Raw genomic sequence first — 24,535 nt, forward strand, 5'->3', positions numbered from 1 at the left:
TTTCCTGGTGCTGTTGTCATGGGCCAAGTAAATGGGCTGAATGTACCAGGTTCTGATTATATAAATGGAAACCTTAGTCTTTATTAGCATCTCCACGCCATGTTATTTTGAGCTCAGATTTGTGGTAGTACAAACATCTCCAGGGAGGTCCACCTGTGATACTAAATGCATCTAAACGTAGAACTCCTTCTAGGAGTTCTTTTTAATAATTATCATAATTTCCACTCAAAATGGGCTACTTTTCAAAATGTGTTCATGATTCAGAGAGTTTATGCTCTCAACAGCCTATGGACTAGGTAGGGCTATGGTTATGCTGTATATTTTATAGGGGAAAACAATTCAGCTGACCTAGAAGGTTGACTAGTCCACTGACATGTAGTAAATATCACAGCCAGTCCCACAACTTATGACCTAAGTTGTTTGTTTTTTTACATGAAACCTTAACATTTTCTTCCTGGCATATTCTCATTTCTTAAGGAGTCTTAGATTGCCATCTTATTTGTGTTAATACATTTTTCTACCTCTAAATACATGAGCCCATGCACAGTTCATATTAATGCTGATAAACAATTTATGATACCTTGCATAGCCAATGTAGAGAAAAAACAAGTGAAGGGTTTTTTTTTTGTTTCTTTTTTTTTACATCTTGTTTCATACAATTTGTGGATCTGCCTAACAATCAACTGTAAGTATGATTTATCAGCATGTCTTAGGGATGATAAATGCCTCCCACGTAGTATATGAACCCTAAAATTGGTTTCAGAAAACCTTCAATGATTGCATAAACTATGCACATTTTGCCAAGAATTATCCCAAGGTGACTTTCTTAAATCTCATAATCTTCACATAGGAGGGTAGAAGGAGTTGTTTTAGTGTATTGAAAGGCAATGGTTATGACCAGGAAGCCTGAAGTCAGCTGGCCTGGGCTCTGCCACTTTCTAGCCGTGGGAATTTAAGGTTACTTAACCGGCCTATGCCACAGTTTTCACATCTGTAAAATGGGGATGATAATAATAGAGCTCACTACATAGGGTTCTCAGGAGAACCAGGTGAGTTAATATATATGAAAAGCAGTTGGAAAAGTGCTGGCATGGATGAGACCTATGAGAATTAACACATATCTGGGCTGCTTCCTCAGAAGAGGACATCCCAAGTGTTCTGTGGGCACCAACACTGACAGCATTTCACAAATGGGAAAGGTACTTGGTGGCCAGAATATACACACCTTTCCCGGGAGTAAGGACACATAGCACTAACCCAGGGGGTCCCAAGAGAGACAAGAAATGAATTTTCACCAAGCTCAAGGTTCTTGGCTTGAAGTAACAATCTGCTTAGGACTCATCGTTCAGGCCCTTCCCCAGAGGGTCACCTTACTTTTCTTTCCCCGCATCGTTGCTTCTGGGAAGTTGGAGATGACAGCATCATCACTTGGCATGTCCTACAAACTACCCCCACGGAGACCTTTGGAATACGAGCAGATCTACCTCGGAGGGCACACTTCATTTTCATTCTCTGGGTTTTGTTTTTAGTGCAAATGCTGTCATTTCTCAAGAGGGGAAGCACAATTGTAGGTCATCCAAAAAAGGAGTAATGTCTAAATAAATTCCAGCCAGCTTCAAAACACATTATGCAAATTGGTTTTTCTAATTCTTTCTAACGCAGACTGGTATCAATAAGCTCACTTTCAGCAAGCTTTCTCCACCTGCACTTGGGGAAAAGCATCCCAAAGTTTGGGAGGGGAACATGGGCCAGATAAGCCCAGAACATTTGCCACAGATAATCCTGGGCCGCAGGATATCTGAGAGCTTAACCGCACAGCCCTTGCTGGGCCTTTCATGCCCAGTCAACAGAAGGGAGCAGCGGATGGATGCTTACCTATGATTGCCTTTGTTCTTTTTAGGCAGACAAATTTCAGATGTACGTCACCTACTGTAAAAACAAGCCTGATTCCAATCAGCTGATCCTGGAGCACGCAGGCACCTTCTTTGATGTAAGCCATAGTTTTCCATTCTTGAGCCATGGATGAGCAGCTGGAAATGTTTCTCTACTTTGGGGAAAATGAGTTTTTATCCTTTATTGCTCACTGTTCTTTGGCCACCCAAACGTCTTTCTCATGGATAAAGCACGGAGCCAAACAAAAGCAGTGTTTGTCTTTTGGTTTTCCCCACCCCATCTCAAGTGCTGGGGTCTTAGACAAGGCACATTTGCCTTCCACGCCTCAACACCAAACTGAGCTAGCCATAAATCCCATGTGTAGAGGAGATCAGTGATAACACAGGGGTTAAGATGCTGCATTTCTGCTTCATGCACAGCTCCCTCGAACACAGGGGTTCTCAAAGTGTGGTCCCCAGACCAGCCACATCAACGTCACCTGAGAACTGGGTAGAAATTTGGACCCTCCCCGCACCCAGGTCCTATTGAATCAGAATCTCCAGGGCTAAAGCCCAGCAATCTGAGTGTTAAGAAGCCTCCAGTGACTGGTGCCCACTCAGGTCTGAGAAGCACTACTCGACCACAGTTGTCTCAACCTTGACTATACATTCGAATTCCCTGGGAAGCTTTGAAAAATGCTGACTCCTGGGTACTGCCCCTGTGATTCTGGTATGATTGGCTTGGGTTTGGCATGGACTTTGAGAGTTTTAAAAGTTTCCAGGTGAGAGTAAGCACAGCCAGGGCTGAGCACTTTGTGCTGTAATGGAAGCCAAGTGAAGTGGGCACTGATGGGCCTTGCCATCTCCAGAGTGAACAGAATCAAGCGGGTCAATGCAGGATACAAGGGAAGAAAAAGGAGAAGAAACGAGGGGGGACAAGGAAGTTCAGGGAGAGAGAGACTGTAGCAGTGATGGTCACTATGCTAGTCCTATCAGAAAAGACAACAGCATGAAATTCAGAACTTTTTCATGTTTATCGGTCCGTCTTTCTGCCTACCTGCTTTCATCTCTCCCATAAATATTTGAGTATTTCCTGTAGGGAAGATGGTGTACTGGGCACCTTAGGGAATGCAGACATTTAAATGTTATTCCCATATTCAAGTCTACAAGATAAACCTCTGAGCATCTTTCTAGCCTGGCACTGCCATAGCAGAAATGATTCCACGAGAGTCTTGTTGCTCCATGAAGGAATGACCCTTGAATGGGAGGGAGCCAGACAAGAAAAAACCTACATGACTTTTTAAAATGAAGCGTTAATAGAGAAATGGTCCTGAGTGTCCCAAATTGGAATTTTTTTGAGGTTAGATTTGACAGAAAATTCAAGAAAAGCACTTCTTTAACTTGGTATCAGAATTTATTGGATATCATATTGCATGTTCTATTACCACCGTTACCTTTGTTAATAATGTATTTTGCTTAAGATGTTATTCATCAACAGTAGCCAAAAAGGTCTTTGTGAAGTTTTAAATGCACTGCATCCTGTCTTCCACTTAGCATTTTTCTGAACATATTCGCCTTGTGCTCTGAGCATGTCTCAGACTCTTCCACTTCCTCACCTTTGTTCCCAGTGTTCTCTGTCTTACCCCTCTGTGTGTGTCCTCTGGGTATGTGTACACACACACACACACACACACACACACACACACACACACACAGAGCCAGTCTTCAGAATTCTTTCTATCCTTTAAAGGTCAAATATTTCCTGCATGAATCCTTCCCTCTCTCTAGGCATTGTTATACTTTGTATCTGTCTTATAGTATTTGTAACAATTTGCCTTTTGGCAGGTTAACAATGTACCCTTCTATTTCGCACACCTCCTCCCACCTATGGTCCCCTTGAGGTTGGCTGATGATTTGCCTGGCTCATTTTGTACACATCATAATGTACAGTCCTATATTCATTGTATCCCTGTTTCTAGCCAATTTCTAGACTTTGACTAGTTAGATATCCCCCAAATTTTGCACCCTATCCCACCCCACACACACACTTCCAATGTAGTGACGGATGAGCTGCTGGAAACCAGAGAAAACAGTCCACTAGGTAGGAGTCCCTAGAGCTCAGCATAGAGAGGTGGGAAGGGAGAGCAGTAAACCCTCCTGATTGTTCCCAGAGCTTTCCAGAACGCATAATGTTTGTACCTTTTCCCATTCCATCAGAAAGTGTTCCCTAAATTCTACGTATAGAAAATATCTGCTCTAGGCCCTCGTTCTATGAAAGAGACAAGCCCTTCATTAGGCTGTCTTTTAGTATCCATTACTGTGAACAGTACACAGAAAGTGAAGCTCCAGAAAGGGGCGCACATTCCCATGATCCAGAATTTTCTAGCTCCGATGCGAGAGCTGTGAGGCATGGTGCTGGTCGCTCTGGTGACTAGTGAGCATGGGTCGGCTGCCCTAGCTGCCGGAGGCAGGGCCTTCCTCGCTGCCCCGCATGCAGCCTCTTCCCATGGCTGGCGGAGAGGGAGGGCCGTCAGGTGTGTTACCGCCGGGGCTGTCTTGCCAGAGCCCCCAGGGAAACTCACCATGTTCTTTGCCCAGAGAGTCACGCTGCCCGCCGTATTGCCCGTCATCTGTGGACAAGTCCTGCTGTAACTGCACACCTCTAGTGAAGAGGCAGATGACGGAGAAAGTTGCTACTTTCTGGGGTAGTTGGCAGGAATTCGATCATTGTTTTAATTCCTCTTCACCCTCCTCCATGGCCGCGTAAGAAGTCCTATCTTGGGTGACTTTATGGGTGTATTCCTCCAGTGCTTTGTCCTCACTGACCCTAGCTCAGGGCAAGCCCGTGTTACACACCTAGAGATAGAGATAGATACAGCTATAGCTATTGATTATACGTGTATTTAAAGTGAACAAGCTCAGGGTTTTCATATATTCACAGATAGGCGCAACCATCTCCACAGTCAATTGTAGGACTTTTTCGTCACCTCAGAAAGCAACCCCACACCCTTTAGCTCTCACCCCCACCTCATCCTCCCATCTATTCCTTAGCCCGAAGCAACCAATGATCTATTTTCTATCTCTATAGATTTACCTATTTCAGATATGTCACAGAAATGGAATCATGTAATATGTGTTCTTTTGTGACTTTTTCACTCAGCATAATGCTCTCAGGCCCCATGGATGTTATAGCATGTATCAGCACTACACTCCTTTTTATGGCCCGATAATATTCCATCATGTAGGTGTACCACATCGTATATTTCCATTCATCAATTGGTGGACATTTGGGTTGTATCCACTTTTTCATCATTATTAATAATACTGCTATAAACATTGTATCTAAGTTTTTGTAAGGTCATATGTTTTCATTTCTCTTGGGCATATACCTAGGAGTAGAATTGCTAGATCACATGGCAACTCTATGTTTGCACCCTTGGGATTTTTCAATAACCTCCTAACGGGTCTCTCTGCCTCTATTTCCCAACCTCCACCCTTGCTATGAGGCTTATATGACTCTCTGAAAGAGTGCTCTCACCATGTTTTTCTTCTATTTAAGATCTACAATACTTTACCATTAAGAAGCTCACCACCAAAATCCTGATTTTTTTCATCTAGCTCAACCCCATCCATGACCTAAATACACTTTGCTTATCTAACTGTATTTTTCATTTTTTCTGGATTCTAGGTGTGCATCCTCTGTACCATTCTGCATGGTCCCCGTTATCGTCTAAATCCACAAAGATTATTTCCTGTGGACTTTTTAAATATGTTTTCCATTTATAGAATGCCATTCAACCAGCTTTGATCTTCTCCACTTCCCCTCCTTCCCCACCTATCTTCTAAACCTCAGTGGAAGATTTTATCTCTCCTAAACCCTCCGCCACTCCTGGCCCAGCCATTTCTCTCTGTTCTCGCCGGGAATACCTTCCATCTCCTTTGTTGCTACTTTATGTGTGTGAGTGTTCTCAGCGGCCTGGGGTGGAAGGTTCTTGAGGCAGGGAACCACATGGACCCTTCACGACCCTTTCACAGCACCTACACCTTGGGGAGTGGAAGATCATTTTGGAGGTAGGATAGAGAATGGACTAAAAAGAGGCCAGAGGCACAAACAGCAGCTGGAGGTCACGGCTGTAGTCTGAGTGTGAACAGACCTGTGGCCAGGGATAACACAAGTTAAACAACTAACAGTGACCCCATGGTTGCCAGCTCAAGAGACCTGAAGAACGAGGGAGGTGCCATGGATCACCAGGAATAAGTTGTAGCGAATGCAGAGGTGATTCCATGTTGGGGTGGGTTTAAGTTGGAGAGAAGGGGGTGGAAAGGAGATACCCCTTGTGCTGTTGTAAGGGAATAAAGACTCAGGAGCCATCAGCGTAGACCTCCCAGCCCTGCTCTCTGCCTCCCCTTGTTCTCATCGTCCTGCTATCCCCCTGTGATTGCTTCTGCTCTGGGTTTATTCCCTCTTACTTGTGCTCCACCACCTCTCCTTTACCCTTCTGTCTGTTACTTAACTCCTCACTTCCTTTTTCCACTTTTATCCTTCCCCGGTTCTTCTTCATTTCCATTTCTGTCACACAAATCTGCTTTCTCTCCCCTTTTGCCATCTCTTCTTTTCTCTATTTATACATTCATCTTGGTCTCTCTTGTTTCTCTCTCCAGCAAAGAACAGTTCCTCATAACTGTCTACCCTTTTTCTTCTTCTTTCTTCTCACCTTGCCTACTTCCTCCCCAAACACACACACACACGCACGCACGCACGCACGCCCGTGCCCCTCTGTGCGTAATGGCGCCTGTTGTCACCCCTGCAGGAGATACAGCAGCGGCACGGTCTGGCCAACTCCATCTCTTCCTACCTAATCAAACCCGTCCAGAGGATCACCAAGTACCAACTGCTCCTGAAGGTACCTCCCCTCCCCACGGTGTCACCCCCTCCCACACTACCGACCGGGTCCAGGGAGTCCCAGCTTTGCCCAAGGAGGGGACAGCTTCTACCTCGAGACCTCGCCTCCACCTGCAGCAAAGCTTCAGAGATGAACCCACACTGGCTTTGCGGGCTCCCAGACTGCATGACCTATCCGTGGAATTCGGGGTGCTTATTTGTTGTGGGGACAGAGGAGAATGAGAGCAGGAACTAGTTGTGACTGTCTCCACACCTGCCCACCGCTGCACAACTTGGAGCAGTTGCCACCCCAGGCCCTGGCTGACATGCGGGGCCTCACTTGCCCTTCCCCCCGCCCCCCCGGGGCAGGTTCCTCCCGGTGGCCCCTGCTTCAGATAGGGTCAGGGGTCAAGGTATTCAGGGCAAGGCCAGTCTACATAGGCAACAGAGGCCCAGGGTGGCACCTACCATTGCCTTAATCTCTGTTTGTCAAGACTCTGAAGTTTCTGAGAGTGCAGATTAAAACAAAATGGCACTCCTGTGTCTGGAGGATCCCATCCATATGTTAGGTAGGGGTTCTTTTGGAGCCAAGCAAAAGATTTGGATTTTCTCCAAAATATTTTCTTTAAATTTCAAATAATCAAACTATATGAAATACTAAGTAACTTGGGCTGATTCTTCTTAAGAAAGGAGACACTGACCATCTGAAAATATGACATTTCCCCCACAGAAAGCCTGGAAAACAGATCCTATAAGCAGTTATGGAATCCCTATGCATATCAGTTCTCAAGGTATAAGGGTGAAGTTTTCCCTAAGTTTGAATACTTTGCTTGGTGGCTCCTCAAATGCAAAGGACATAGGGATAGTGGGAGGCGTGTTCTAAGTAGTATATTTCCAGAGAAAATCTGCTGAAATTCAACTCATGTGTAGAGATGCTTGCAGAATCTCACATATTCTAACTTCGCTAAACCTGAAAACCAGTCTAGTTTCAAACCTAGGTTTCTACTCACACTGGAGTGCCCCCCCCCCCCATCAAGCCCCTGGGGTCTCCCTGCATAGCAGCATGGTTCCATGATGAGAAGAGCGGGGCACCAGCCAGCCGGTGCCCTGGACCTCTTCCCCATTCTGGGTCAGAGCAAGGACGAGTTCACCCCATCCTCTGGCTCCACCTTCAAACATCTTCTTTCCTTGTCTCCAAGAAGAGACTTTTTGGGCTTCTGCTTCCAGGCACTCAAGTCATCCAGCCCTGGAAGGATGCCTTAGAGAATTACCACACGGCATCATGCCCTAGGCCTTTACTGAGGCCTTGTGTGAGAAGTAACAATGTGCAGAGCATCTTGGCTATTTTAGCAGAATTGCTTTTGAAGATGTCCTCTTTGTTTTTTGAAGTTCCTTGTATAAAGACTCACAGAAACTCTCATAAGATCTCAGAGTGGGGTATGGGTGTTCTCTCCGAAATCATTGGTGTGCCCTCTACCTGTAAATCACAAGAGCTCTAGCTCCTTCTTTGCCTTTGACTATCAGATAATTAGCATTGAGTCCTGTTACGACTACTACTGTATTGTTACTAGTTTCTCCTTGGCCCATTTTTCTGTGTATAATTATCCCCTCCTTCCCTAGCCCATTTAATGCTTGACCCATTACATGATTTTTCTTATACCAGAAGATTTTTTTTTTTTAAGATTTTATTTATTTATTTATTTGAGAGAGAGAGCGAGAAACAGCATGAGAGGGGATAGGGTCAGAGGGAGAAGCAGGCTCCCCGCTGAGCCGGGAGCCCGATGCGGGACTCGATCCCAGGACTCCGGGATCATGACCTGAGCCGAAGGCAGTTGTTTAACCAACTGAGCCACCCAGGCGCCCTACCAGAAGATATTTTAAAATTCATTTTTGTGGTCATTACATTTAAGTTTCCCAGTGCCTTTTCAGGAATTAATGGGGTTGTAAATTAAAAAGCAAAACAAAATAGAAACTCGCCCATCCACACTGCCAGTACCTTAACCCAAGTAAGATCCAATTCCACTATAGCTTTTCACCTCTCCCTTTGAATCCCAGGGGGCTGAGGTTCCCAGGATAATTTTGTGACACTGATAGGGGAAGGACATGGAGGATGGAGAGACTGCCCTGTGTTTTGCTTTAGGTGATGGAGGGGTGGGCGCTAGGCCTTCATTCTGTAATTGGGTGTCTTAGGAAGAGACAACTGTGCAGTTAACTGAGAAGGAAAAAAATGAAGTAGTGGGAATTGGATTGTGGCAAAGTTGTAAAATTTTTATTGGGGAAAAAAGACTTACTAAGGTGATTTGGAACTCATAAGGGCACTGGTAGCAGGGTACCTGCTGAGTAAAAGAAAAATAGTTTGCTGAGCTTTTACTATAAATAAATAATGTGGGATTTATTTTCTCATTAAAGACAGTTTTATTCCAAATATATTGATATTTAATTATTAGTATCCTCTGGGGTTCCTCACTTTGGGTGTTGCATGAAAATAAAAACTATATATGTCAGTTGGTGTTCAATATTCTCCATGTAAATCTGCTACAGCTGTCCTTTTGGAGTCTAAATTAAATGTGGAGCCTTCTCCTTAATATCAACTATAACAAGGGCCCAAAGAGAACTTACTGGCTTTGCTGGCTGATTGGTGGACTTGCCACACTGCTTTGGGGGGTCGAACCAATTGGTATTTTCTGTTGCACACTGAATCATATTTCATATTTGTCTCTTATGCTTCTGCCTAGCGATTCCTTTGAGGATATATGAGAACTAGGTCGGGAGGGTTAAAATTAGGAAAGGGATGGGAAGAATCAGAGAACTTCAGGTTGGTAGAAATAAATGCAACTTTCTGAACAATGACGCCGTTACACTGGCTGGAGCCAAGGACAGAGCTGAGAACTAATCACTTCTGCCTCCCAAACATGCTCAAGGTAGTTCACCTCTCCTTTGGACACTCAAAGCTCCCTTCTTCATATGGGAATGTATCTGAGATGACACAAAGGATTGGATGTTCATGTCAGATACTCACTAATCAGATATCTTACCAAGTATAAAGCTTTACTATTAATGTCAAGGATACAAATAATCCCAAGGCAGAGATAAAGCACAGAGAAGTCCAGGACTACCAACAGCTCCAAGTCCTTTCTTGGAGCCTCAGGATGTGCTGTGGCCCAGACTAACATACAGACCTTCTACATGGCATATGTTGTATCAGATCATTTACCCTAAAGAGAACCATTTTGGTATGAAATATACTAACTCTTTACTCAGATAGTGGCATAGCATCTGTGATATTTTACAGGGAACCATACCCCTAAAGCCATAGATTCAGGTTTTTGTTACCACAAGAAGTCTTAGGCCAGATATATCCTACTAGAAGCATTCCATAGATGAAGACTCTCCTGCTAGCTAGTACCATTAGTTTATTTGCCAGGAGGTCTGACATTAACATGTTTACAAGATTTGATCTGGTCAACTTCTTTCTTTCCTGGAAGTGCATCTTACCCATCACCCATCCCCTGACCCCCCCACCCCCTAGAAGGAGAGGGTATGGATTGCAGATCTGTTGCTTAACTGTTTCCTTCTCAGTATCAAAATGAGCAAAATTTACAATAACCTTCATAGGAAAAATGAAAGCCAACATTCCTCTGGCTTGGGGAAAATCATTTCAAATGGTCCTTATAATTTTTAAGATAGTTGAAAATTATCTTTTCTCCATCAAGCAGATACTGTATGTCTTTTATGGAGATAATAATGACCTAGTCCTCAACGAGGAAGTAAGAGAAGGCATGCTCTGGGAAGTCTTAGTGTGGTGGAGGTCATGGGGGACATGGTTGGCATGGCAGATAGAGTACCGGACTTGGAGTCTAGATTTAAGATTCAAAAAGGACTAGTCCAGAATCCCATCTACTGGTCCCAGGCTAGGAACTCCTGATTTATACGATCTAAAAATATTTTATAACTCTGAGATGCTGTAAACCTATAATGTCTATAACCCCAGGTTGCTCCCAGTATGGTGGAAGGCAGGATTTAGGCAGCAGAGGTATGTAAATAAACATGGTGCCAGCAATAGGTGTGCAGGGATATATGAGTGCTACGCATTCTTTGCACACCTTTTGTCTTCTCTTTGTGATTCCACAGTACTGACCTTCTGTTTGTGTGCTTTGCCAGGGGTACTTCCTTCTCCAGGAGGGTAATCAAGTGACAGAGAATGCCCTAGGTTGCTGACTTACAGTGCCAGGCATTTGAGAGTTGGGTTGAATTGAGTTAGCTTAGGTTAGATTGAGCTGAGGAAGCTCAGTCTGGGAAAAAATTGTGGTTGAATTCTTTGGAGATAACATCCTACCCCACTTTCCTTATAGCTTAGAGGGAACCATTATAGAGAATGAAGCTGGTCTGTAATCACCTTGATGGGAAGCTGGGACAAATGGTTCTAATTGTGTCTGGACTTTTTCCCCCCAGGAACTTTTAACTTGCTGTGAAGAAGGGAAGGGGGAGCTCAAGGATGGCCTGGAGGTGATGCTCAGTGTCCCAAAGAAAGCCAATGATGCCATGCATGTCAGCATGCTGGAAGGTAGCTGTCTGTCCTCCCAGCCTCCCCGGGGGAGCCTCCTCCTTTTCTAAGACCAGGGAGCTTGTGTCGTGGTCTAGAACTTGTATGAAGTCAGGCCAGGGGCAAGGCTGGAAGAGAGGAGAAGTGGCAAGTTGAGGATATAGGTCCTTAGGACATTGGTCCTTAGGAGGTATGAGAGGAGCTCCACAGGGGCCAGCTCAACCAATACCTGCCTCCAGGTAGGACCAGGTAGGACCAGGTCCAAGTTGGACTTCGCCCAAGCACATGTAGTCCACTGGAACCATGTTATTGGGGCCCAGAGACCCGGTAGAGTGAGACTCCAATAAAGTGCTCTTACCACTGCAGAACAGATGTGCAGTTCAGCCATGCCGGGGCGGGACTGTTAGAGGAGCTCAGACGCGGCATCCCAGTCTGGGCTGGCAAACAGGTGTTGTGGGACAGAAATGTACTCTGTTGCAACTGTGCAAACCTGTGGGCTGTGTTTTCTCCTCCGGGCTCCATCCCCCGTCATCACCTCCCCTCCCCCGCTCCCCACCCTCCATCTAGAAGACTTGGTCTGGTCTCACCACTTCCTGGGTCACCCTGAGCAGAGGAAGCCATAGTTCTCCATGCAATGGAGCCCTGGTGACCTTCTCCAGACTGAGCGCTGGCCGTCTGAACCTATTCCTCTTGCCACGGTTTCTCCACCCTTTTCTGTTTGCACCTGATCCTCATCCCCAGCCCTGGGTATTCTCCCCTGCAAGCAAACCTTCTCCTCCAGCTTGTCCCTGCCCTGTATTCTGAAGCCAGTTACTCCGAGTACAGTCTGTGGACCAGCAACAGCAACACCTGAGAGCTTGTCCCGAGAGCAGACTCCTGGGCTCCACCCCACAGCTACCGAATCCCAGTCTCTTGAGGGGCAGGGGTCGGTAGGAATCTGTGTGATTCTTACACATACTAAGTTTCAGAACCTCTGTTAAAATTTAAAGTGGAATAAATGTAACTGTTGAAGGTGTGTGCACCACACGGTACAGGAGCCGTCAAAGGGAAGAGTCCTAGGAATGGAATCTACGAAATAAAGCAAGGACAAATAAAGTGGAGTCAAGGGCACTCCTCCACCCAGCAGTGCTTGTCCTCAGCCCCACTCAGCGCTCTGAGTTGGTGGGGAACTGTAGGAAGAAGGTGACATAGGGTTTGCCCTCGCAGGAGGTCCCAGGCCCTGGGGAGATGCCACTAATCCTGGTTATGCGTAGGAGACCTGGTGTGGGAAGGGGGATCTGCTTACTGTTCCCTAGAACTGTCTCCTCAAGTATTGAGGAGTCTCGGGAATCAGCCCAGAGAGCCAACGTGGGAATGGGGGGCTCATGGTCAGGGAAGCCTTTCCAAGCGGGGAGTGGAATGTGGCACCCACGTGGCACCAGAGAAACTCCATGGGGTGGGAACGGGTGTCTTTCAGGGTTCGACGAGAACCTGGATGTGCAGGGAGAGCTGATTCTCCAGGATGCCTTCCAAGTGTGGGACCCAAAGTCGCTGATCCGGAAGGGGCGGGAGCGGCACCTGTTCCTCTTTGAAATCTCCTTGGTTTTTAGCAAGGAGATCAAAGACTCTTCAGGACACACGAAATATGTTTACAAGAACAAGCTACTGGTAGGTGGGGCAGGTGGGGTAAGACAAGTCCCCCTGTTGTCATAGAGCCCTCGGGCAGAAAGGGCTCTTGAACACTCAGCTCATCTCTCCCCTGGCACCACACCAAAACCGTCCTGGACAAATGAAAATGCCTCCTATTTGGAAAGCTGCCCCCCCTCGACTCCCACTTCTGCATCTTAGAGTTCACCGGTCTTCTTGCTGTCTGCTTTTAGTGCCTCCCTCTTCACCCTCCCTCCCTGCCACCTGCTAATCTGGCAGGCACCTGCAGGTCCTTTCATCCGGGTAGCTGAACAAGCATCCAGTCTATTGAAGTTTGATTGACAGAAGCCCCTCCCTCGGTCCTCTCCTCTTTGTTGCCTTTCCCTTTCCCACCCCAGCCCTAAGTTCCCCACTGCCCTCCCCTTCCCCGCCTCTCACAGGCATTTCCTGTCTACAGACCTCAGAGCTGGGTGTGACCGAGCACGTAGAAGGTGATCCCTGCAAATTCGCCTTGTGGTCTGGGCGCACCCCCTCCTCAGACAATAAAACAGTGCTGAAAGTAAGTACTGCTCTCCGCTGGGCACTTGCCCAGGGTTGCGGGTAGCAGGAGGAGGGCAGAGGGCTGCAGCATGTTCTTCCTGAAAGCTGGGGCCTGGAGACTCCATGGGGAGGGCAGTATCCCATGGGTATTAAAAAGCAAGTTCTTTCATGGAAGTAGACTTGAAATCTCAAAGACCAGGGGCGCCTGGGTGGCTCAGTCGGTTAAGCGTCTGCCTTCTGCTCAGGTCACGATCCCAGCGTCCTGGGATCGAGTCCCACATCCGGCTCCCTGCTCAGTGGGGAGCCCCCTTCTCCCTCTTCCTCTGCTTGCTTCTCCCTCTGCTTGTGCTCTCTCTGACAAATAAATAAATTAAATGTTAAAAAAAAAAAAGAAATCTCAAAGACCAGTGGTCTCCTAAGTCCCTCCCCTCATGTGTACCTAGAGGGAGGGAGGCAGGGAGTAGCCTGCTGGGCTGTCTCAGCAGGGCCCACTTAAATATGTTCTGTCCATATGTCCTCTTCAAGGGCAAGGACAACTGACCTTTTGGCAAAAGCTACCTTGATTTGCTCCACATTCATTCAATACTTTTTCTTGAGCACCTTCTGCACAGAAGGTATTCTGCTCAGTGCTGCTTCTAGCCACGCATGAGAGATGGACCTCATCCTCCAGAAACTTACATTCTAGAGCTCTAGTAAATCACACTAACGTGGTGACTATGTTGATTGAACGGAGTGCTAAGAAAGGGCCTTTCACTAGATGACAGCCTTAAGGAGTCATTCCAGCTCTCCAGAGCACATGCAGCCTGGGGTTTGGGGCTTGTGGTAACATGCATCTAACCGGGAAGGGGTCCTGCAGATGGGGCTCCCACCAATCATTTGCTTATTGGGGTGGCTGCCACCAAGGAAGAGATGGCCCGACCCTGACAAATGCTTCACACTTGTTCCCTCTGAATTGCCAGCCTAGCTTTACCTGCCATGAGACAGAATTACCTGAAAACAATTCCACAAAGACAAACGGGATGTTCATGAAGTGGCAGAAGTGCCTTCAATGAACGTGTTTACAAGGCTAAAAACCCAGCCCTGACTTTGAGGCAGCACAAACCTATGTATGTAGCCATACCAGGAGTTGAACGTGCTGACATGGATCTGTACCACTTGGTAAATAGCCACTGCCTTCAGATATCCCTTGCTACCCCTCCCAGTACTCCCCAGACCTCCCCAGCATCTAGCAATTGATGTGTTCATCCCTGACCCAGCAGGGGACCTCTACATATGCTCCAGCCCCAAGGCAGATGGCAGTATTTTTTTAAAGATATTTATTTACTTACTTACTTACTTATTTACTTATTTATTTGAGAGAGAGAGAGCATAAGCAGCGGGGAGGGGCAGAAGGAGAGAGAGAAGCAGACTCCCGCTGAGCAGGGATCCTGACACGGGGCTTGATCCCAGGACCCCGGAATCATGACCCGAGCCAAAGGCAGACAGACACTCAACCAACTAAGCCACCCAGGTGCCCCAGGGCAGATGTCAGTATTGGTCAGTGCCACACAGAGTATTAAATACTTTGAAAATCACTTCTGTACAAGTCTACATTGAGTATTGAGGTCTTAGCCCCATTCTAGGAGTTGAAGGAGTGTGTCCCTGGGATTGAAGAGTCATGCGTGTAAAATGAGAAATGAGCTCCTCAAACATTTGGTGTCCTTGAAAATAATGGGTTAAGCCTGCAGGAGGAGGATTGAGAACTGTTTTGGCAGGGCAAAGGGAGATGGGGTGTTTACTCTTTCTTTCTGTGGCACCCCAGGCCTCCAACATAGAAACCAAGCAAGAGTGGATCAAGAACATTCGAGAGGTGATTCAAGAAAGGATCATTCACCTGAAAGGAGCTTTAAAGGAGCCAATTCAGCTCCCCAAAACACCAGCCAAACAGAGGAACAATAGTAAGAGGTAACCAGCATCTCTCCCCCCCAAGCACTGCCTCATGTGCTCCAGGAGCGGGAGTGGGGTCGCCCTCTGCTCCCACAGGAGCGGTGCGCTCCGCAGTTGGCACCCCTCTCTATGAAGCCCTGTCTAAGATGAGGAATCTCCTCTCTGAGCATCTCACCATTCCTGCCAGTTACATTCAGCAGGGCTCCATCGAGCTCCTCTTATTTCACAGACGCTGCTAGGTGCTCTGAGAAGGGGAAGTGCACGATGAGCCCCTGCCCTCTAGAACCATCTAACAGTTGTATCTCACACTTGGAACAGTTAGACTAGAAGAACCAGTGCCACCCATGGGGACAGTAAATGCTGTAAAAATTCATTGAGAGGGGACTTTAGATGAGCACTAGAGAGGAATGTCCAGGGAAGGCTTTGAGAGGGAGGTAGGCCATGAGTGGACTGATGAGACAGTAAAGGAGTTTTGTATATGGTAACGGCAGGGGGATGGGGTGGTGGGGTTATCACTGCAGCTCTTCTGTAACCCCCGAGTCCTCACCTTCAGTTATCTGAGATAAGCAAGGTGATTGGGCAGAAGGGGACTGATTTTTTGTATCTTCACCTCTCTGGGCCCTTCCGAATCCCAGTTGCCCTACACCGATGGAAGGCTTCCTAACTGTTTCTCAAATCTCCATGTGACAGTCACCTACAATGACTCTCTTAGAGGGCACTTCAAATGAAAGCATATAAAAAACATCATGTTAACCTTGGGAAAAAAACAAAGTTCTGGGGGTGATGGTCGCTGGTGGTAATAGGCTCGCCTTTCCTCCACTATTCATGAATGGACTAAATCCCAAAGATCTAGTTGACCTTCTGGTGCCAACCAGGATACATGGACCTGAGGACCTGCAGAGTAGCAGCATTAGTACAAAGGGAGGTGATAGCCAGAAGAAGAGTGTGACTAAGGTAGGGAGAGATACCGCCACAGGCCAGAAGCCCCAAGACCTGCGTGGCCAGGATAAGGTCACCTCTCAGTGCTGGAAGGACAAATTAGAGCTGTATTGGAGGAGGGGTTATTTTGATTTCAGTTACCCATGTCCAGAGTCCAGGGAAGGGGCAGGCTTAGTTTAGCACCAGGGACCCACCCTGCTGCAGGAAGCCCCTACTCTAATAAAGGAGATAGAGTGGAAATGTTCTAAGAACTCAATGTCCAACAGCATGCAGGAAAGAATGGATATTCAGGTGAGGTTGGCTCAAGTGTCTCTGTGATAGAGCCCCTTTTTCCCTCAGTAGTAGAGTCTGGACATCTATAGAACATGAGATGGACCTTTCTTGGAAATGCCTCCCACCGTTTTTCTGTCATTGTCCTAAAATAAGAGAGTGAAAACCCTGGGCAGAGTCTGCAGAGAATAGTAAGGCTGTCTGTCATTTCATTAGCTCGGCTCCCAGGAGGCGGGGACAGAGTTTACAGAGGAGTGAATTGGCTTGGAGAGCACCCCCGCTCCTGGATGGGCTCCCCACATTCCCCAGACCTGGCTTTATCTGCAGTGGGCCAGAAGGGCCCGCAATGGGCCAGAAGGGTGGGAAGCACAAAGTACAGCCAACCCTCAACTGTAGGCAAATGGTGGGGAGCAGCAGCCCAGATATCTAAAACAGCAGATGATCTAAGAGTCCTTTATTCTTGGTTTTGAAATGCATCACATAATTTCGTTTTACAGCAGATCTTCCTGCCTACGAATGTGTGGCTTATATTATTAAAATAAGTTGGCATTTCCCACCCCCGCAAGTGGTGGTAAGAAGGCAGTTGACCTAGAAGCATTCTAGGTAGGAGAAGACCCTCTGTAAGACTAGGAGATACTGTGTATATACCTGTGTATCACATGCATGCCCACCTGCACACACATGTCCACGTACACCAGACTGTAATTGTTGAGACTCTGTGAGGCGACTTTGTACATGGGGCATTTTGCCCACGTGGTGTCATCCTCGGGCAGCAACTTCCCAACGCCATTACCTCTCCAGAAACAGCATCAGGGTGAGACTTTCATAAGCCTCCATGGGAAGAGCTGACACTCTTGGTGCTCATTTATCCAAGTCCTGGCCCACATCTCCTTCAGTTTTTCCTGACATGGACCATTCAGCCTTCACCAGTTCCCAGGCACCTAATCTCCCTTGGCCCTGGCTATGGGTTCAGTGCAGGATTGAGACCTAATTCTCACACTAGAGAATTGAAGGGACATGTGAGTGGGACAGCTATATGGTCCAGCGACCCAGGAAGGGCTCCAGATGTCAGGAGCGCACTCAGGAGATTACTTCACCAGATGCTCAGGAGCACAGATGACTCAGAAAGCTGCTGTGCAATCTGGGGTCTTTGAGATGGGGCCTTGGCCTTCTGTGTTGATATGAAGTCATCATAAACAGGCACAAGATCCACAAGACCCACCAAAATGAAGGAAATGCTCTCTTCCTCCATACCCAGGCGTTGAGCATCCCACATCAGCAACTTCCCAAAGATAATCTCACCTGGAGGAAATATCTCACGTTATTTTCTTTAACAGAAGAAATACAAGTCAAAAAAAAAATATTCTTCTCAGTCCTGTTTTCTTTATAGGCCAGCTATAAACTAACCCCCATCCTCCCTCAGCATGCAGAAAAACTATTCGAATACCTTGAACTCTGGGATTGTTGGGGATCACCCAGTCAGCTGGGTAGACACCTAGGTTCTAAGTAGGGTGGACCTCTTCTAACTGCCTATTGTAGACCCATTCCCAGTAAATAAATAAATAAATCATCACCTCCTCTGCACCGTGGGCCAGAGGAGTTATGGAGGGGCCATTTCATGCTCAGTTATCAGTATAGGGATTGTGTGCTTTTTAAGTACAAGAGGTGACATCTTTGAAAATCACATAGGGCTGCTCTCTTTAGTGGGATAATTTTAGACAAATCCCTGCTAGAAAGTACTGAGGCTCTGCTCTGCCAGACCAGCTGGAAATCCTTGTGTGCTCTAAACCCACAGTGGTTCCCCCCACCCCCACCCCTGTTTTTTTTTTCTCTTCTGCCTGCAGGGATGGAGTGGAGGATGTTGACAGCCAGGGGGATGGGAGCAGCCAGCCAGACACCATCTCCATCGCCTCCAGGACCTCTCAGAATACAGTGGACAGTGACAAGGTAGGACAGTGTCCCAACCTTCCTTCCCCTAAGACTTCTTGTTGGCTTCACCACCCCTGGAGAATTAGCCCCAGAGGAATTTCTCCCACTATGGAACCCAACCTCAGGAGTCAGTTGTCTCTTTGTGCCAGCCAAAGTGGAAAGAGCAGGGCTGGAGGAGGTGTGTCACAGTGCGGAGATGTTGTCTGGGCGGATAGAAGACCAGGTGACCAGCCAGACCTCTCCTGTCATGGGAGTTTAGCAGAAGTGATGAGGGTGTGGCAAGGGTGAAGGATGAGAGGGTCTGGGTCTCCTGTCCTCCGGAGATACCCCGCCTGGGCTGCTTGGGTGGCTCTGCCTCCTGGGAAGCTGGACCTCAGGGGCTGAGGCTGGGATGGTTTCCTGAGACCTTAGTGGCTGTGGCTGGCTCATATTTATAATGATTGAATAGGCTCATCTAAAGTTAGACCAAGACCAATGATTTGGCAAATGGCCACAGAGATGCTGGTTGGTAGGGGCCTCTTCTCTGAAGGGGCTCCAGTGGAAAGGATGCCTTCCTCTGGCCAGAGTATCGGGGTTCAGTTCCTGAGGGGCAGAGGACCAAGAAGTGGTGTGGGAAGCAGCTTGGAGGGATGTAGTAGTCTTTTCGAGAAAGCCTGGTCACTTGGTCTATTATATTTTGGAGCAAGTAAGCAGAAGGTAGGAGTTCTGAAGGAGAGTACAAGAAAGGAGTAGCGAAGACCCAGTGTATTTGTTCAAGCCAGGGGAAGAATTCAGCTGTCTAAATTTGGCAGGAATGGGAAGATTTTTGTCTCCAGCTCTACTCTCATTTGCTTACCTCAGGGTCAACGAGTATGAGATGATCTTTTGCTGCATGTTAGTGATTTTATGAATGAAGGGATGGAATTCCAAAGATGATTTGGCCCTAGTCTATCAAGACCTAGTTGGTGTTGGTCTAGTCCTTCAGCCTTAGGCAACAGACTGTGTCCTTGCTTCATTTTTGTTTTCTATGTTATGGGGTTTTTTTGAAGATGATCTGAATTCATTAGGATTTTTCCTAATTTTTTTTTTTCTTACTGGGATAAAAAAAAAAAAAAAAGACTGTGCCCCAGACCTTCCAAGATCACGGTGCTAAGTCACGCTCTAGACTAGTATTCAAGAACACTCAAGGTAATTCTGTCTGACATCCTGCCTTCAAGTTTCTAAGCCATTTTTGACTATCAGAGTGGATGGAAAATTGTTTTTTTCCACTTGTAAAAACATACAAAGAAAACTATTCCTGTACTTTCCTTTCTCCTCTGATCTGTTGTTTAGAAATGTAACCTAGAATATCCTATGAATGAGTGTTTCTTTTTAAACAGTCAGTGGGTGGGAAGCACAATGCAGCATTTCCCACGTTCAGAGAGAGGCTCTTAGTTTCACGGTCCAGGGGACCCATCCCTTCCAGCTGCTACTGCATCTTCCCACAGCCCTGACTTAACACAGCCCCCGGTGCCAGAGCCGTTTGTCTTGTCTCCGGCTCCAGCCGTTCCTTGTCTTCTGGCAAGGTAAGTGAGGCCAAATTAGAACACTTCCGATGGCAGGCATGTCACAATTCATGAAGAATCCTGGTGACTTACATATTATTCCATAAATAAGGAAACTGAGGCCTAGAAAGATTGAGTAACTCACCCAGGAAAATTCTAGTAGTTCGTGGAAAAGCAGGAACTAGCACCCAGATCATTCTGCTTCACTGTCATGTTTTTTCTCTCACTCCAAAGGTCAAGGCGTTGTACTCCCAATGCTAGGATGAACTCAGCTGGTCAGTCTTTCTGCACATTCCACAAAAACATTAATCACATATTCTTGAAAAAGCACCCACCACGTGCCAAGCTCTGTGCTGGATACTGTAGAGAGATGTGGGTTATTTGTTGAATGTGAATCCTTATTTGTGTAATTCTCGTTCGATGTGTGTCTCTCTAGCCAGGCCGTTAAGCCTTGATGAGGGCAAGGTTGTCTGTCTGCTTCACTGCTGTCCCTGGCCCGCAGCACACACAGATGCTCAGGAAAGGCTTGTGGGATCAATGAACAGAGGGAACACAGTCCCTGATCTCAGGAAATTCCAGTATCAGGAGGCAGCTAAAACAGCTGGTCGGAAAGCAGCCAGATACACAAACATTGTATTTTTAAATATGCTCAAGAAGCCTCGAAGTTTCCTTACCTCCAAGCAGAAAGCAATAGTCAGCTGGAGAACCTGGCTTGTTTGGGAACACGAACCCCCAACTCCCTTCTCAGGCCCTGGGAAACATGGGTAGTGGGTCTGGGGATGATGGGAGATTCTGTGTTCTATACAGGAACCCTGAAGAATCACCTAGAAGTAGTCACACTTTCAGAATAAAACAGAGGGCCTATCTGTGACCACGTACTATAATTTAGAATGTTCTTACTCTTCTGACACAGAACAGTAATAACAGGACAGCCATGTGCCCTCCTTCACCTACACTCCCCTTCCTCAGGCAAACCAGTAAGTGGTATCTTTGAGTTCAGAGATGTATCAACAGTGTTAAATATTCCCCTAACTGTACCAGAAAACCAGGAGACTGGTCTCTGTTGCTTTCCAAGTGGTCAGGTGAACAGACTCTGAAGAAGAGCAAGATAACAAAAATGGACTGATTCAGGGAAACCGAACCACATTCAAGAGAAGGGCAAAGAGGGGCAGCTGTGGGGAGGGAATAGGGCAGAGTCCCTCCGCAGGGATCAGGGTCATCTTCACAATGGGTTTCTAGAAAAGACCCCAGTCTTCGTCTTCTAATCCAGAAGAGAACAGTGGCAGGGCTATGCTGGGTAGATGAGGAAAATGTAACCATTAAAGAACCACAGCTTCGGGGCCCTCGGGTACCTCTCCAATCACCTTGTGTGTATTTTGTGTGCTGTGGTGGGGTGGAAGGAGTTTGGGCACACTCAGGTTCAAATCCCAGCTCTGGTGGTTACCCTCTGTGTCCTGTTGTGTGAGTTACTGCGCCTTAATTTCCCTATCTGTAAGACAAGCACATTTACTTGCCACCTGTTAGACATTCAGTAAGGGTTAATTTCCCACGACTATTGGAGGGAAAACGAAAGTTTAGATGCTCTGAATAAGAGTACACAATTATTTCACAACCTGTGAGGATCTACTTCTTGAGTAGAGTTCTGCCGTCTTCCTTCAGTGGCTAACTGACAGCAGATTCTTGTCCATACTACACCTAAAGGCAGGTAGCTTCAACTTACCTGTCTATAAACAGAGCAACTCTACTCCTCTTTCCATTTGCTAGCCCTTAGGATCTAAGGCTTAGATATTTATTGTTAGCATTGGCTCATGGGTTATTTTACTAGTTAATGGATTATAATCCATTACTGTCAGGTATTCATTTTAATCCTCAAGTTGTACCATCTTGGGCTAGTGGCAACTCCTGGGCTTCAGATATTTGAAGATGGTTGTCTTGTCTTCTCTCCTAATCTTCTGTCTAGAAGTCCTCAGTTTCTCCAGCTGTTCCTTATATTAATGTATTTTCATGCCCTACCATATCCTGGCTGCCTTCCTCTGGATTTCCTTCAGTGTGGAATGATCGAAATAAAGTGGGGCCTCCAGAATGGTACCTGATCCTACAGATGTGATTAACTAATACACATTCAGCTTCTTGTTCCAGGGCTACTCTGCCTAGTTTCCTCCCTGGTACATGTGTCTAGTAGTGGTATTCAGTGTTGGCTCATAAGCTCTCCATGCCTGCTTTCACTGGCTGCCCTGGTTGCACAGCTCGTTTAATAACCTGAGTGTTGGCGTACTTTGTATCTATTAGATTTTCTCCTGTTTAGTTCCATCCCAGCATTCTAGCATATTTTGAATATAAATTATTTTTTTGTCCAGTATGTCAGCTGCATCTCCCAGCATTATCAGATAAACATACCTTCTATGGCTTCATCCAAATTCTTGCTAAAAGGACAGGATTGAGGGCAGAAGACCAATGCCCGGCCCCTTTTCTCTACAGCGGAGGATCTGGGGTTGCTTCCTTGCATTGTACATCCTCCTATGATGAGGAATCAGTCTAATATTGCTAGTTCTTCACTAAATGCTGACAAAACCAGCAAGGGTGCTTCAGGAAATAGCATTAATCACTTTCTCCCAAATTGCTTTGGTTTAACCCTCAATGGTTCTGCATAGTTAAGTTCTAACTGTACCTGTCCCATGCAAAAATCTTATTGCTGCGAAGGCAGATGGTTGTGCTTGCTTTGTTTGATTGCGCTCTGAGCCCCTTTCTCTTCTTGTCCAAAAATATGCTCCTGCCCTTCTGGGCACTGTAGAGAGTGTTTTGCCTGTATGTGTATTATGAAGCGGTGGGACTTTGTAACCATTACTTCAAAGAAATACAGAGTTACAGAATTCCAGTGAAGTGAGCCTGAGTAATGAGGTGGCAGTGAAGAAGTGTCTTGTGTAACATGATGGATGTCTGCCGAATAATTTCCAGCTAATGGTACAGAAGCGGCCACCTGCACTGTGCTGGTCCCTGTGCGTCTATTTACTGTTTAGGGTAGGCGTGCTGGGCCGCTCAATAAATGCTTATTGAATTGAATACTACAAACCCATCCTTGTAGATACTCTCCATCAAAACATCACTATGATTTTCTAGACATGTCCAGGCTGGAGACAGGGAAGTCGAAGTGAAATTGAGTTGCGAGATGCTATTCTACGTAAAAATTCTAAAGGCAGAAAATGCTGCTGGAACATCCCAGGGCTGACTGTTTTAAATGAAGAATTTCAGTAACAAGCTAATGTGATCTAAGATACAAGGTGGGCTGGTAATGGCAATGTGCCAAATGGGGACAGGGAAATGTGTGAAGAAGCCTGGAGATTTCAGGATCTAACTTAATAGTTTTTCAGCCATACAGTCAAATCAGTGGGTCATGGCCAAAATTTTGTTTCACTGATTGATAAGGAAGGGTCAGCTTAGAGACAGTGAGGGCCCAACTAAGGGGAAAGTCAAAGGATGCCTACAGATGATACCTATAACAAGTGTGGGGCAGCCTGGCTGCAGGAGCCTTCTGAGAATAGACTTCCCTAGAGCCTCATCTGGTTTATCAGAATTTGGTAATCCTGACGCCTACATCTTGAGAGCACTTAGCAAGCCACTAGGTGTAAGGGCTGTAGTCAGAGAAGGTTCGGCACTTGAAGGTGCATTGGTGAGGGCCCAGCCCCTACCACTGGTGCATTGGTGAGGGCTCAGCCCCTGCCGTGATGCAATGATTCTGCATGAAAGAGTGTCTGGAGCAGAGGAGACATGTGATGGGTCCCCGTCTGGGTTACTGCCTGGCACTCCCATGCAAGAAAATGGACAAGCTGCTTCCTAGAGTGTTAAGGACCCACAGATCACTGGGTTTGGCACTGAAGAGATAACCAGACATCTGGAAATGTGGAGACTCAGCAGTGTCAGGACTAATAAACATCCTATCAGTTCACACAAGGTAATAATATTCTTTGCTTGACAAATTGTTAAAAACCATCAAGATGGTCCACCCAAGGCTGAGTGTCCAGAATGCAGTTGTGACAGCTCGTTAGATTTAGCTGTGGCGCCAGAGCCGATGAACCACCTGCTGGAGATCCAGCCCATTAAATGCATTCTACTAAAAGCAACAGAAAATGTGATGGGGAGATCCCTCAGCACTTCTGCTACTCTCCCCTTTGTCTCAGTGGGGCTAAGGGCCCTAAAATAGTTCTTTATAGGGAGAGATTCATGTTACATCCTATCTAGTAACAAAACACTTTCTAACCCCTGAACAAATGAGAAGAGTACATAATGGTACTTCCAGTTACCAGGGCTTGGAGAGGATGTATCAGAAATCTAAACTTGACTTTATCAGCAAAGCGGTCCTGAGACTCAGTCACACCCCACCTCAACAGTGCAGTGGGTCAGAATTGCCATGTGAATCCTAGGTAGAGGCATCCTGATTCTTCTCAAGGACTCGCTGGTCACTCCAATGTGGGAAAAATGCCATCTCCAC

At 46.5% G+C, this 24,535-nt stretch overlaps 1 protein-coding gene across 20 annotated transcripts in view; it reads left to right on the forward strand.

Moving 5' to 3' along the window:
* The window catches only part of KALRN (kalirin RhoGEF kinase), a 641,436-nt gene that overhangs the window by 412,161 nt on the left and 204,740 nt on the right, over positions 1-24,535 (forward strand). For all 20 annotated transcript variants that reach the window (XM_032406711.1, XM_032406713.1, XM_032406719.1 and 17 more), the window contains exons 27-33: positions 1,901-1,990; positions 6,683-6,775; positions 11,206-11,317; positions 12,753-12,943; positions 13,380-13,481; positions 15,264-15,406; positions 18,442-18,544. In XM_032406711.1, the coding sequence (XP_032262602.1) occupies positions 1,901-1,990; positions 6,683-6,775; positions 11,206-11,317; positions 12,753-12,943; positions 13,380-13,481; positions 15,264-15,406; positions 18,442-18,544 (834 nt within the window). The remainder of the gene's footprint in view (positions 1-1,900; positions 1,991-6,682; positions 6,776-11,205; positions 11,318-12,752; positions 12,944-13,379; positions 13,482-15,263; positions 15,407-18,441; positions 18,545-24,535) is intronic.

This window comes from Phoca vitulina, unplaced genomic scaffold (genome assembly GCF_004348235.1).
Source record: "Phoca vitulina isolate PV1807 unplaced genomic scaffold, GSC_HSeal_1.0 scaffold8, whole genome shotgun sequence".
Lineage (NCBI taxonomy): Eukaryota > Metazoa > Chordata > Mammalia > Carnivora > Phocidae > Phoca > Phoca vitulina.